This window comes from Aotus nancymaae, unplaced genomic scaffold, assembly GCF_030222135.1.
Source record: "Aotus nancymaae isolate 86718 unplaced genomic scaffold, 86718_ANA_hifiasm-v0.15.2.pri h1tg000010l, whole genome shotgun sequence".
In the NCBI taxonomy this organism is placed as follows: domain Eukaryota; kingdom Metazoa; phylum Chordata; class Mammalia; order Primates; family Aotidae; genus Aotus; species Aotus nancymaae.
Genome location: NW_026988421.1, coordinates 30,667,798 through 30,680,297, shown reverse-complemented (window position 1 = coordinate 30,680,297; position 12,500 = coordinate 30,667,798). Strand labels below are relative to the sequence as shown.

At 43.7% G+C, this 12,500-nt stretch overlaps 1 protein-coding gene across 2 annotated transcripts in view; it reads right to left on the bottom strand.

Moving 5' to 3' along the window:
* The window catches only part of DNMBP (dynamin binding protein), a 135,824-nt gene that overhangs the window by 43,996 nt on the left and 79,328 nt on the right, over positions 1-12,500 (bottom strand). Inside the window, exon 1 of one of the 2 annotated variants that reach the window (XM_021672948.2) lies at positions 8,088-10,064. The exons of the other annotated variant lie outside the window; for it this stretch is intronic. Coding sequence (XP_021528623.2) covers positions 8,088-9,243 — 1,156 coding nt within the window. The 5' untranslated portion in view covers positions 9,244-10,064. Of the gene's footprint in view, positions 1-8,087; positions 10,065-12,500 lie in introns of those variants that run through there. 2 annotated transcript variants of the gene reach the window in all.

The following is a 12,500-nucleotide window of genomic DNA, read 5'->3' as shown; positions in this document are numbered from 1 at the left end:
TCTGCTCACTTATCTTTTAAAGCTCAAGTCCCAACTTCTCCATAACACTTTCTCTAGTCCTTGGATTGCTCTTTCCTCGAAATTCACCTCTCCAGCACCTCTCCTTGCTATTTAACTTTTTGTATGTTTTTTTGAGACGGAGTCTCACTCCGCTGCCCATGCTGGAGTGCAGTGGCATGATCTTGGCTCACTACAACCTCTGCCTCCCAGGTTCAAGCAATTCTCCTGCCTCAGCCTCTTGAGTAGCTGGGACTACAGGTGCGTGCCACCACATCTGGCCAATTTTTTGTTTTTAGTAGAGATGGGGTTTCACCACATTGGTCAGGCTGCTCTCAAACTCTTGACCTCGTGATCCTCCTGCCATGGCCTCCCAAAGTGCTGGGATTACAGGTGTGAGCCACTGCATCTGGCACTATTTAGCTTCTGATAATACACATTCAGGGACCCAAAGTAGAATATTTCACTTGACAACATCTATTTATTGAGCATCTATTATACACCAAGTACTATGTTAGATTCTGGAAACATCATCTTCATCCACTGCTGTCATGGAACTTAGACTCTACTAGACCTGCGTACCTCGTATACACTCAACCTACAGTACTTAGCATAGCAACTGGCATTTAATAAATGGCAGCAATTAAGACCAGGCACGGTGGCCCATGCCTGTAATCTCTGCACTTTGGGAGGCCAAGGCAGGTAGATCACTTGAGGCCAGGAGTTCAATACCAGACTGGCCAACATGGCGAACCCCTGTCTCTACTTAAAACAAAACTTAGCTGGCTGTGGTGATGCACACCTGTAGTCCCAGCTACTCAGGTGGCTGAACCATGAGAATCACTTGAACCTGGGAGGTGGAGGTTGCAGTGAGCCAAGATCACACCACTGCATTCCAGCCTGGGGGACAGAGCAAGACTGTTTCAAAAAAAAAAAAAAAAAAAAAGCAGCAACTAGTATTACTTTGCAGACTACCCCCAAGCATCACTCTGCTATGATTATTATGTTTTAGATGGAATGAAATGCAATATATTGCATTGATTTCTTTCCTCTCAGCTTACGATGAGAAGAAAGGGGTGTCTTGACACTGTGAAACCAGGTCTGCTGTGCAACTATGCATACAAACATGCATCTTCCTCCCAAATATGACTACCAGTGCTGTCACACCCCTGTAGCCTGTTGGCCTGATATTTATGTATAGCAATGAGCACTCCCTGGTTTCTCAGGAAATATCAAATTGGAAAACTCTGTGGTATCAGGGCAGGTGAGTCGGAGATCTGAGCTCCCACCTGGGCATGCCATGACATTGCAAGTTAGTTGTTTTGATTCACTCCCCCTTCCCACTGCACCCCTTAACACCTTCAGGCCCATATGAAAGAGGATACCCTAGAAGAGTACATCTTCCCATCCTAATTCAGTATCTTGCCTTTCCTTAATCTCTCTCACTTTTACAGAAACCTGGGATCTCCCGAGACCAACATTCCTTCATTGTTGATGGAACATTATGTAAAAATAATATAGGTAATAATATTGGAAAGAAAACATATAACCTAGCTTCTGCTGCTTGTTCTACAAGTTCTCAGTCTCTTGCCCAGGCTGGAGTGTAGTGATGTGATAGATCATAGCTGACTGCACTGCAGCCTCAACTTCCCAGGCTCAAGCAATCTTACCACCTCAGCCTTCAGAACTGCTGGGAGCACAGGCATGCACTACCACGCCCGGCTAATTTTGTTTATCTAGTTTTTTGAGAATACAACTCACGATCCCAAGAAGCAAGACTGGATGAGAGTTGGCTGGATTGGACCATTCTAATCTCAGAAGAGGAGTGCCTAATTTACTCAAAAGCTTCAATTATCTCCCAACTCTTGAATAAATAAGGCCCTGCATTTATTTCCTCTGGCCTCCACATAATTACTTTTTCCCTCTCCTCTGCCTCCTAACCACCCCATTTATCTTCAATACTTTTTCCTTTCCTTTTTCTTGACACTTTGAGGATCTTGTTGCATACCAAATAGCTTCAGACATTGACATCTCCTATAATCCCAGCACTTTGGGAGGCCAAGGCAGGTGGATCACCTGAGGTCAAGAGTTCGACACCAGCCTGGCCAACTTGGGGAAACCCCATTTCTACTAAAAACACAAAAATTAGCCAGGTGTGGTGGTGCACACCTGTACTCCCAAGCGAGGCTGAGGCAGGAGAATCGCTTGAACCCAGGAGGCAGAGGTTGCAGTGAGTCGAAATCACACCACTACACTCCAGCCTGGGTGACAGAGAGAGACCCTGTCTCAACAACAACAACAACAAAGACATCCTGATTGTAAAAAGTAAACACATGCGCCAGGCACGGTGGCTCACACCTGTAATCACAGCACTTTGGGAGGCCCAGGAAGGCAGATCACCTGAGGTCAGGAGTTCAAGACCAGCCTGGCCAACATGGTGAAATTCTGTCTCTACTAAAAATATAAAAATTAGCCAGCTGTGGTGGTGTGTGCCTGTAATCCCAGCTACTCAGGAGGCTATGACAGGAGATTTGCTTGAACCTGGGAGGCAGAGGTTGCAGGGAGGTTGCAGTGAGCCAAGATTATGCCATTGCACTGCAGCCTGGGTAACAAGAGTGAAATTCCATCTCAGAAAAAGGAAAAAAAAAAGGTAAACACATGGAAACTTTGCTCAACTTTGTGCCCCTTCAACTACATTCATTCTTACTTTCTGCAAAAGGTCTTAGACCACAGGTCAGCACACTGTTCCTCTATGACATAATTCCCCAGGTTTCCTCCTAAACTGCAATTAATTCTGTATACTCACTCAGAAGTGAAATTGTCTTCTCAGTCAACCAATAACCTCCTCAACAAATTCAATGGCATTCTCCTTGATTCCCCATGGCAACTGAAAGTGTTGGTTATATCTCTTAAAATTCTCTGATTTCCAGGCTGGGCATGGTGGCTCATGCTTATAATCCCAACACTTTGGGAGGCTGTAGCAGGTGGATCATTTGAGGTCAGAAGTTTAAGACCAGCCTCGACAACATGGTGAAAAGCAGTCTCCGCTAAAAATACAAAAATTAGCCAGGCATGGTGGCGCATGTCTGTAACCCCAGCTCCTCACAAGGTTGAGGCACGATAATCACTTGAACCCCAGAGGAGGAGGCTGCAGTGAGCTGAGAACACACCACTGCATTCCAGCCTGGGCAACAGAGTGAGTGTCTCAAAAAATAAAAAAATTTCTGACTTCTTCCTGATCTCCTCCAATATGTTTGCCCCAAACCTCTTACTGCCTCCTCCTTTCTTGGGAGAAAAACAAAACAGAAGATTTTCCTGCTCCACAGCAATTACTGTCCCAACTTTTAAGGGACTGATTTCATATCCTTATCACCACTTCCCTCCTAAACTCCCTGTCATATGCTCTATGCCTCTGTTCCTACGCTCCACCAACTTACCAGATGCAAAAGTCTTTCCCAGGTCCACATCCTCTCTTGTACCTCTGCTGTATATAACATAGTTGCACCCTTTGTTGGCAGCCACCCCTCTGACTTTCCTAACATTTATTTTTCTTTCTGTGAACTCTCCAGAGAAATACGTAACACTTTTCTGATCTTCTAAATTCATCTATTCAAAATAAACCTATGGCTGTACTTCTGCCTTCAAATGTGGTGATGTTGGAAAAGTGGTGGTCTGGGTACCAAGAGGGCCAGATTCTATTCCTGATCTAATGCTTGAACCAGTTACCTTGGAAACACATTTCAATTTCTCCGAGCTCTGTCTCTTCATTTTTAAAATGAATGGATTGCATTTAAGTGTTTTCCAAACATTTTTTACTGTGACCTACACTTTATTTTGATTTTTTTAAGACAGTTTCACTGTCGCCCAAGCTGGAGTGCAGTGGCACAATCTTGGCTCACTGCAACCTCCACCTCCTGGGTTCAATGATTCTCCCGCCTCAGCCTCCTGAGTAGCTGGGATTACAGGCACGCGCCACCATGCCTGGCTAATTTTTGTATTTTTGTAGAGATGGGGTTTCACCATGTTGGCCAGGCTGGTCTCAAACTCCTGACCTCAAGTGATCTGCTCACCTCAGCCTCCTAAAGTGCTGGGATTTCAGGCGTGAGCCACCGTGCCCGGCCTGACCCACACTTCAGGTTGCAACTCTATATATACACATTTACATAATACATTTATGTCTATATACACACTTACACATACACGCTTACTTTTAGTACATAAAATGTATCACACGCTTACTTTTAGTACATAAAATGTAGTATGAAAGTTTTTTCTATTTACTTTTATTTTTCAGAACTGCTGGTTGCAACCCCCAAACAGATTTCAAGACCCAATCATGAGTGGCAACCCATTATTTAGAAAAACACAGGACTTGTGGCTACCCAAGGTTCCTTCCAGTAATAACTTAAGAGGCTCCTATGTTGCAGCCTTCCAACCCTGAACCTTTAGCCCTAACTCTCATCTTTATTCTCGTTTCATATTTCTCTGTAAGATCACTTCATTTAGATATCCTAATATCACTTACATTCAAAACAGGTAACGTGGAATTTGAAACATCAGGTTCACTTCCTGTCATAACTACTATGTTATTGGCAAGTGCAAAACTTTAGTGCCCACACTTGGTCTAGTAATGGCAGAGTAGCTCACATTGTTCTAACCTCCCTACTGATAAACAATCAAAAACACTTTACAAGATTTTTTTTGAACTTTTATTTATTTACTTTTATTTTTCTAGAGAGGTGTCTCACTCTGTCACCCAGGCTGGAGTACAGTGACGTCAACATAGCTGACTACAGCCTCGACCTCCCAGGCTCAAGTGATCCTCCCACCTCAGCCTTCTGACAGGTATTTTTAAAAATAACTATATGCAGCACTGAAAAGTAATCAAAAGTAGGCAGAACCTTGAGGGGACATGACTCAAAACAAGGGAAGCAAACCAGGTGAGATCCACCTGTCTCCAGTCCTCCCCACAGGGCACTCCCTAGCCTTTTAGCATGCTGGGAAATAAAGCAAAAGAAGAAAGCTCACAAGGGGCAAGCTTACTGGGCTGAGCAGCCAAAGGTTCCAGTCTGGGGCTCTGAAGACATTAGCTATTCAGGGAGAAATCCTGGAAAACAGTAAGCCACAGAGAGGAGAGCCCCCAGATTTGTCCAGAAATGCCTCTCAGTCCTTCAACTGTGCATGTAGGTGATGAGACTCCAAGAAACCCAGCTGAAAGCTGCAGGCCAGAAGAGCCCAGCAGACCTTCAGCAACTGTCTGGCGCTGGGAAGCCAGAGTTTGTAGTGTGAGTCCCTCCAAGTTAGGAGGTTCAATAAGCACTTCCAGTTTTCTGCCGAAACCTCAGAAGGACAGCACCTAAGGAGTAAGGACCACCTCTCAGGACTAGGGGCCACACCCAAGGACTAAGAACAAACCCCTAACAGATCTGCATTAAAAGACCTCAGATGGAGGCCACCTCAGGAGAAGGACTGATCAGGCAGGTGAGAAGGAAAGCCTGGGGGAAAACTTGGCTCCCTGCCTGGGAGAGAGGCTGGGGAGCAGCCAATGAACAGAGCTCTGTCTCAGATGGAGGAGGGGTGGCAAGGGAAAGACGGGAGAGGAGGAAGGGACAGGGCATTCCACTTAGACAATTAAACTTGAAGTGTTTACAGTCTCAGGGTAGATGTCCAATGGGGAGCAGGGACTATCAATCTGGAGCTCAAGGCAGAAACCCTGGAGTGACAGGTGGGTGGGGCAACTTGTAAAGGGGAAGGGAGGTGGGTGGATAAAACACAAAGAAATGGCCATTTGTGAGCACCTACTATGTTCTGGACATGTGATTGCTTTATTTTTCTATTTCACTATGAGACAGGTGTTATTATTTTCACTTTACAAATTGAGAATCTGAAGCTCCAAGAGTTTAAGTAATTTTTCTAAAGTTAAGGCCATTTAGTAAATGGTGGAGCTGAGATTTGAACTCGAGGCAGACCAACTCTGATGCTTGCTCCTTTGTGTAATTACACAGTGTTCCCTTGTAACATTTTGTAACATTCAGGAACGGTGATGGCTTGAGAGAGCTAACAAAGAATGTTAGAACGCTGAAAGATTTCTAGTGAAAACAAAAGATTTTGTTACAGGTCAAGGAGGATATTAGGGGTATAAAAAGGGGTGAACTAAATATGAATATACTTTCAAAAATTAAATCCTCAAAGATAAAAAGAGTTGTAGAAATGGAAATGGTATTGGGTGGAACCAAGCTGGTTTCAGAGAGATCAGAGGGCACATTACAACACTGCAGAGAGAAACGTTTGACTCCTGTTAAGTCAAACAGAATAAACACACTTTGATTACAGTTGGGAGGCTTAATACAATAAGGAACTAAAGATAGGAAACAAAGTTCACCGAAGGAACAGACGGGGGAGGGAAAAGGAACAATATAAAAACCAATATAAAGAATCGTAAAATCAGACTTTTAGCTGGGAGGAATTTGGAAGTTATCCAATCCCTATCATTTCAGAGAGAAAATGCACCTAGGAAAAAATGACTAGCTGCTAAAAACTTCGGCCTCCCAATGAAAGCTGGGTTTGGTTCCATTTTTGTCTTTATAGGTGCAGGTTAAGAGTTTGTTAGGTCCAAAATGGTGCCCTGGAAATTCAAGTTAAGTCAACCCCGTGTTGGAGGAATGGCAGGTAAACCACTGGCCATTCCAGGGCCACAGCAGGCTTATCTTTTCAGTCTGTGGTGGCCCCTAGTACAAATCTGACCAGCCAGCCCATTCTGAAGGAAACCTAGATGAGAAACTTTCTACTTAGTCAGAAGTGGAAGGAGGGTAGTCAGATCAGATGGATTTTCTAGATCGTTCACATTCTCTGACTAATCTTTATCCTCTGGTCACAATCTGGACCCCCAAGTTGGCCAGAACCAGAAAGGCTGCTTGGCATGAAGACAACATACAACATACACCCACACAAAAGGTTTAACAAGGAAGTCCAAGAATTATAAAAATAACACAGTAGAAATAAAGTTCACTTATGAGAATCAAAGAAGAGAAGACATAATGGCAAGAAAGAAAGAATCTCTACATGATGAAAGACTCCTAATATTCCCATTTCACAGATAATATAGTTAAGGCTCAGTGAGATGAAGTGATTTGAAGGCTAGAAGTAATCTTCCGGATTCCACAAGAGTGTCAGTACTCAGCATTCACTTAAGATTCCTGAATGTCAAGGAGTGAACAATCTATAAAACAAGTCAAGGCTGCTCTGGGCACACTGCCTACGGGGTAGCCCTGCTCTGAAAGGAGCAGTAAAAAAAAAAAAAAAAATTAAATTAAGGACTGGCAATGGTGGCTCATGGTAATCCCAACACTTTGGGAAGCAGAGGTGGGTGGTTCACTTAAGCCCAGGAGTTCAAGACCAGCCTGTGAAACATGGTAAAATCCTACCCCTACAGTAATAAACCCTGCCCTTACAATAATAAACCCTGCCCCTAAAAAATGAAAAATAAGCCAGGCATGGGGGCATGTGCCCAAAGTCCCAGCTACTTGGGAGGCTGAAGTGGGAGGATCTCTTGAGCCCAGGAGGTTGAGGCTCCAGTGAGCCATGACCATGCCACTGCACTCCAGCCTGCGGGGGCAGAGTGAGATCTTGTCTCAAAAATAAAATAAAAAAAAAATAAAGGAAGTCTTCTTTTCCATTACTGTCCAAAGAAGTGTAGGGACTGAGAGAAAAAAACATGCTGGGAAAATGAATTTTAGCTTGATGCCCTGATAATAAACTTGCTGCCTGCACGAGATGAACATAAACATGAAAGTAAGAAAGGAAAGATACCTGAGATTAGAGACATATGAAAAAAACCAAGAAGAGTAAATAAAAGTTCCCATGAGAGCACTATCTGAATGTTGCATATTTACAGCATTGTATATATACTCTTGCTCTGTACAACGCCTTCCAAAGCAATTAAATCTCTAAGGTTGTTCTCACTCAAGGTGCACTTGATAAGAAGTTCAGGGCCCAGGTTCCTTAAGAACACAAGAGCTCCTACTAGCTGGTATAACCACCCTTTAAATCATTTTTATGCTTTATCCTAAGGAGGTTGGCTGAGTTCATACCTTGGGTTTTCTTCCTGTTTTGCACGAACTCTGAGCGTCTCAGGGTGCTGGGTGCTGTGCGGCGGAGGCAACTATTCCTTCTCCAAGTCTCTGGGCCATTTAATTTTCTCTCTTCCTCTAAATGCCAGATGTTCTTCTCTAATGACGAGCTCTGAGGAATCCTCAAACGACATTCTCCTTGGTCTCCCCTGGTACACTGAGTCTGGAGGCCATCCGGGAGGATCCCACTGCCCCCACATGCCTTCATTCTTGGTATGTCAATGCCATTATACTCCAAATTCTCCATTTGATGGAGAGAATCTGTTCCTCTGGAATTACGAGCTTCACATACATAGTTTGCAAATAAAACATCATAGCCTTTATTTTCTGTATCAAAATTACCCTGATCCATGATATGAGTCTTTGCTTTGGGATAGATTTTGTCATTTTGATAAACATTACTGTCCCCTTCATGGTATTTGATAAATTCTTTATCTTCATTGGCACCATTCAAATCTGAAAAGCTCACAGACTTACCAGTAGGATAATTCCCAGGAACATGATATAAATCGCTGTGTTCTCTATAATAAAAATTAGTTTCATGACAATCCTCAAGATTATAATTAACATTCCTATGGTCTATATACCACAACTGAGGTCGAACTAAGTTCGCTGAAGAATCATCCAAACTCCTACAGCCAGTCCACCGTTTAGCCTTTTCAGAGTCCTCAGGATTATAATTCAGACTCTTACAATCTGGGTAGCCATTTGCCTCTCCGTATCCGCTAGCTTTCCAGGTCACATCTGGGCTTCCCATAGGGGAATTATCCTTTGTCCCAGGGCTGGGATTCTCATCATCTACATTTTCTGGACTCCTATAACCATCATGACCTCTGTGGTACACACAGTCCATTTCACTTTCGTGTGCTTCCCCAGAGTCCATATAGTTTGGTTCACTCTGCTCAAAATCCCAGTATCCACAATCCCTTTTTCTGTAGGGCCGATGCTGCCCTTTGGCCCAGTACCTGGGATCCAAGTCATTTTCTCTGTAGAGTCCGTACAGCACCGTAAGGTTCCTTTTCCGTAGACTCCCGTAGTCTTCAGGCTCCCAGCTAGAGTCCCAGTGCCTTTTGTCCTCCACTTCCCTTTCTTTTCCAGCCTTGTGAGTTTCACACATATTTTATGTGCTTAAAGACAAAGGTTTTACTTTTCTTTTCCATGGGTCTGGGCTGGGCTGTGGACAGGTGCAGTCTAGCCTAAGGCCGGATTTGTCCTGCTTAAAATGTCTCCCAAGCATTCCAGATACTCTTCTTGTTGCTCTGGTCAGAGGACAGAGAGATGTGGAGTTATTTCAACCTCGGGATCCAATCAGGGAGCTACTCTATCTTTTTCCAGAGGCCAGAAGATAATGAGTAACTAGTATGCATGAGACTGGAGTTGCCAGCTTTGTTTGGTGTTTCCCTCAAGCTGGTCAAACCGGCTTGGCTGCTTTACTTGCTGAAGATAGAGGCATTCTGTGCTCTAAAGGTTTTGCAGGCAAAGTCGTGTGAAAGGGAAACAGCCCCCCTTTAGAAGCCCAGGTCAGGTCATTTATCAGTCTCCCCTGCCTCTTTAATCCTTTAGTAAGCCACAAGGAGTATAAATAAATGCTTTCCTGTGCAGCTCGAGCTGGACCTCCATTCCTCATCCTCCAAGTCCACCTTTCTAATCCTTGAACATCTAAAACCTTTCAGGACTTCATCCCTTAACCTAGAGGCAGAACTCTTCTCCGTTGAGAGCTTTGCTTTTCTGGAATTCATGTCACCAGTTAGTGTATACTCCAATCAGAAGCTTCTCAAGCTCCCACCTGCAGACAGTTAGTCATATGACTGAAGGAAGGAAAAGTACTTCCTTTTACTTTGATCTGGTGAGTGGGTGATTTATAGTGTAAACACTCTTCCCAGAATGAAGTTAGGTATGCGTTCACATTTTCCCAGATACTTGTCATGCCAGAGAAGCATCAAAAACATTCATTTCTTAAATCTCTTTTCTAGTTAATTCATACAACATATTTAAGAAGTGGAAAATGAGGCCAGAAATCAAAAAGGCAGGTAAATGGCTATTTAAATCAACAAACATTAGATGGTTACCTATTACATAGGAGGCATTGTGGAAGAGAAAAAGGCGAACAAGTTAGTCCCTGCCTCTTACAATGCAGAAGCAACATGCTGTAAAGAAAGATCGAATGTGATAAGTGCTATGGAGCAAACACAAACGGCAATGGCAGCAAAGTCCCTGGTGTGGCAAGTGGAGGCTTCAGGGAAGTGGTCGGATGTGAACAGTGCCTTCAAGAAGCAGGATCTCTGCAGACTTCACATATGGAGCACTAAGAAACAGGGAATCGTCTGAAGGATATAATATGTGGAAAATAAGAGAGGAGTCTGAAGAGGTAGGTTGGGGTAGACCCCAAAGGATGTCATGACATTATTCAATGGAAAGCAAAGAGTCATGAGGTTTTTGAGCAGGGGAAACACATGCTAAGAGGCAGGCCTTAATGAGATTCCTCTTTCAGCAGTCTGGTCATTTATTGGATGTCAGGAATGATCCCTTGATTTAATCCCTTTTTGTGAAATAATATCCAGAACCCTGAGGAGAACTGGGTTACATGCTTTGTTAATAATTAGATGTTTACTCATGGGTAACTACTAATTCTCTCTGGGACTCAATCTACCCATCAATAAAATGAGGCAGTTGGCCACAATGACGCCTCTAATTCCCCCAGCTTTTTTTTTTTTTTTTTTTGAGTTTCGCTTTTGTCACCCAGGCTGAAGTGCAGTGGTGAGATCTCAGCTCACTACAACCTCCACCTCCCGGGTTCAAGTGATTCTCCTGCCTCAGCCTCCTAAGTAGCTGGGATTACAGGTGACTGCCACCATGCCTGGCTAATTTTTGTATTTTTAGTAGAGACGGGGTTTCACCATGTTGGCCAGGCTGATCTTGAACTCCTGACCTCAGGTGATCCAACTGCCTCGGCCTCCCAAAGTGCTGGGAATACATGCGTGAGCCACTGCACCCAGCCCCGCCAGCTTTAACAATCCATGTTTCTATTTTCCCTCACAACTCTTTTTCCTTTTCTCAAATACCTGACATGCTATTAGGTGCCTTGTGGATTCTTTGCTGATTGTTACTGAATGAACCTTTATTTATTTATTGGAGTTAGGGTTTCGTTCTGTTGCCCAGGCTGAAGTGCAGTGGTACAATCAAAGCTCACTGCAGCTTTGAATTCCAGGGATCAAGGGATCTTCTTGCCTCAGCCTCCCTAGTATCTGGGACTACAGGTGTGTGCCACCATGCCCAGTCTGAATGAACCTCTAGATTGTCAAACCTTCTTTTATTATTATTATTATTTTTTTTTTTTAGATGAAGTCTCCCTCTGTCACCCAGGCTGAAATGCAGTGGCACGATCTGGCTCACTGTAACCTCCATCTCCAGGATTCATGAGATTCTCCTGTCTCAGCCTCTCAAGTAGCTGAGATTACAGGTGCCTGCAACCATGCCTGGCTCATTTTTATATTTTTCAGTAGAGACAGGGTTTCACCATATTGGTCAGGTTGGTCTTGAACTCCTGACCTTGTGATCCACCCGCCTCAGCCTCCCAAATTGCTGGGATTACAGGCGTGAGCCACCACACTTGGCTAGGCGGTTAGGAGCGTATTTATCATATTTGTTTTACCACAGATAAAGAAACAATCTGGGAGTGTGAATGACCTGTCCAAGATCACATAAGCCAGTCACGGTAGGCCCACATTTTAAACCCAGATCTGTTTGATTTCATGGCACTAAACTAAGACAAATATCTCAAAACAGTAAATCTTAATTTCCCTCAAACCAAGTGAACAAACAAGTAGACGATATCTTGGCCTAATTCAAAAGTGGACCACCACTGACGAAGCCACGTACACCCCAACACCACCATTCCCTCTTTGTTTCCAGTCCTGGCTGACCAACCCTGCCCTGTGCTGGGCCTCATCAGCCAACCACCATGAGCACACAGAATAGCAGTGACACACAAGAGCCCAGCACTGAGTGACTCAATCGCTATAACCTATCACCTAAACCCAATAAAGATTGCGACTTGGTTCACCAAACCAATAAGAAGACAACATTATTTGGGAGGGTAGCTTTCACCACAAGTTAGAACAGAGCAACAGTGTAACAGGGAGAGCACTGGAGATCCGATGAGGAAATGACACCTGCCTTCTAGAAGTTCAATTTCTTCTAATAACCAGTTTGCAGATATGCTTACCCTCTTTGGCTGCCACTTTCTTGTGTGGAAAATGAAGACATTAATGGTTTCTCTGTCACTTTAAATCTAAAATTCTATGATCTCACTTATTTCTAATCCAATTAAAAGATTAATCTTTCTCTGTTATGGAAAACAAAGTTCTCTAGCAA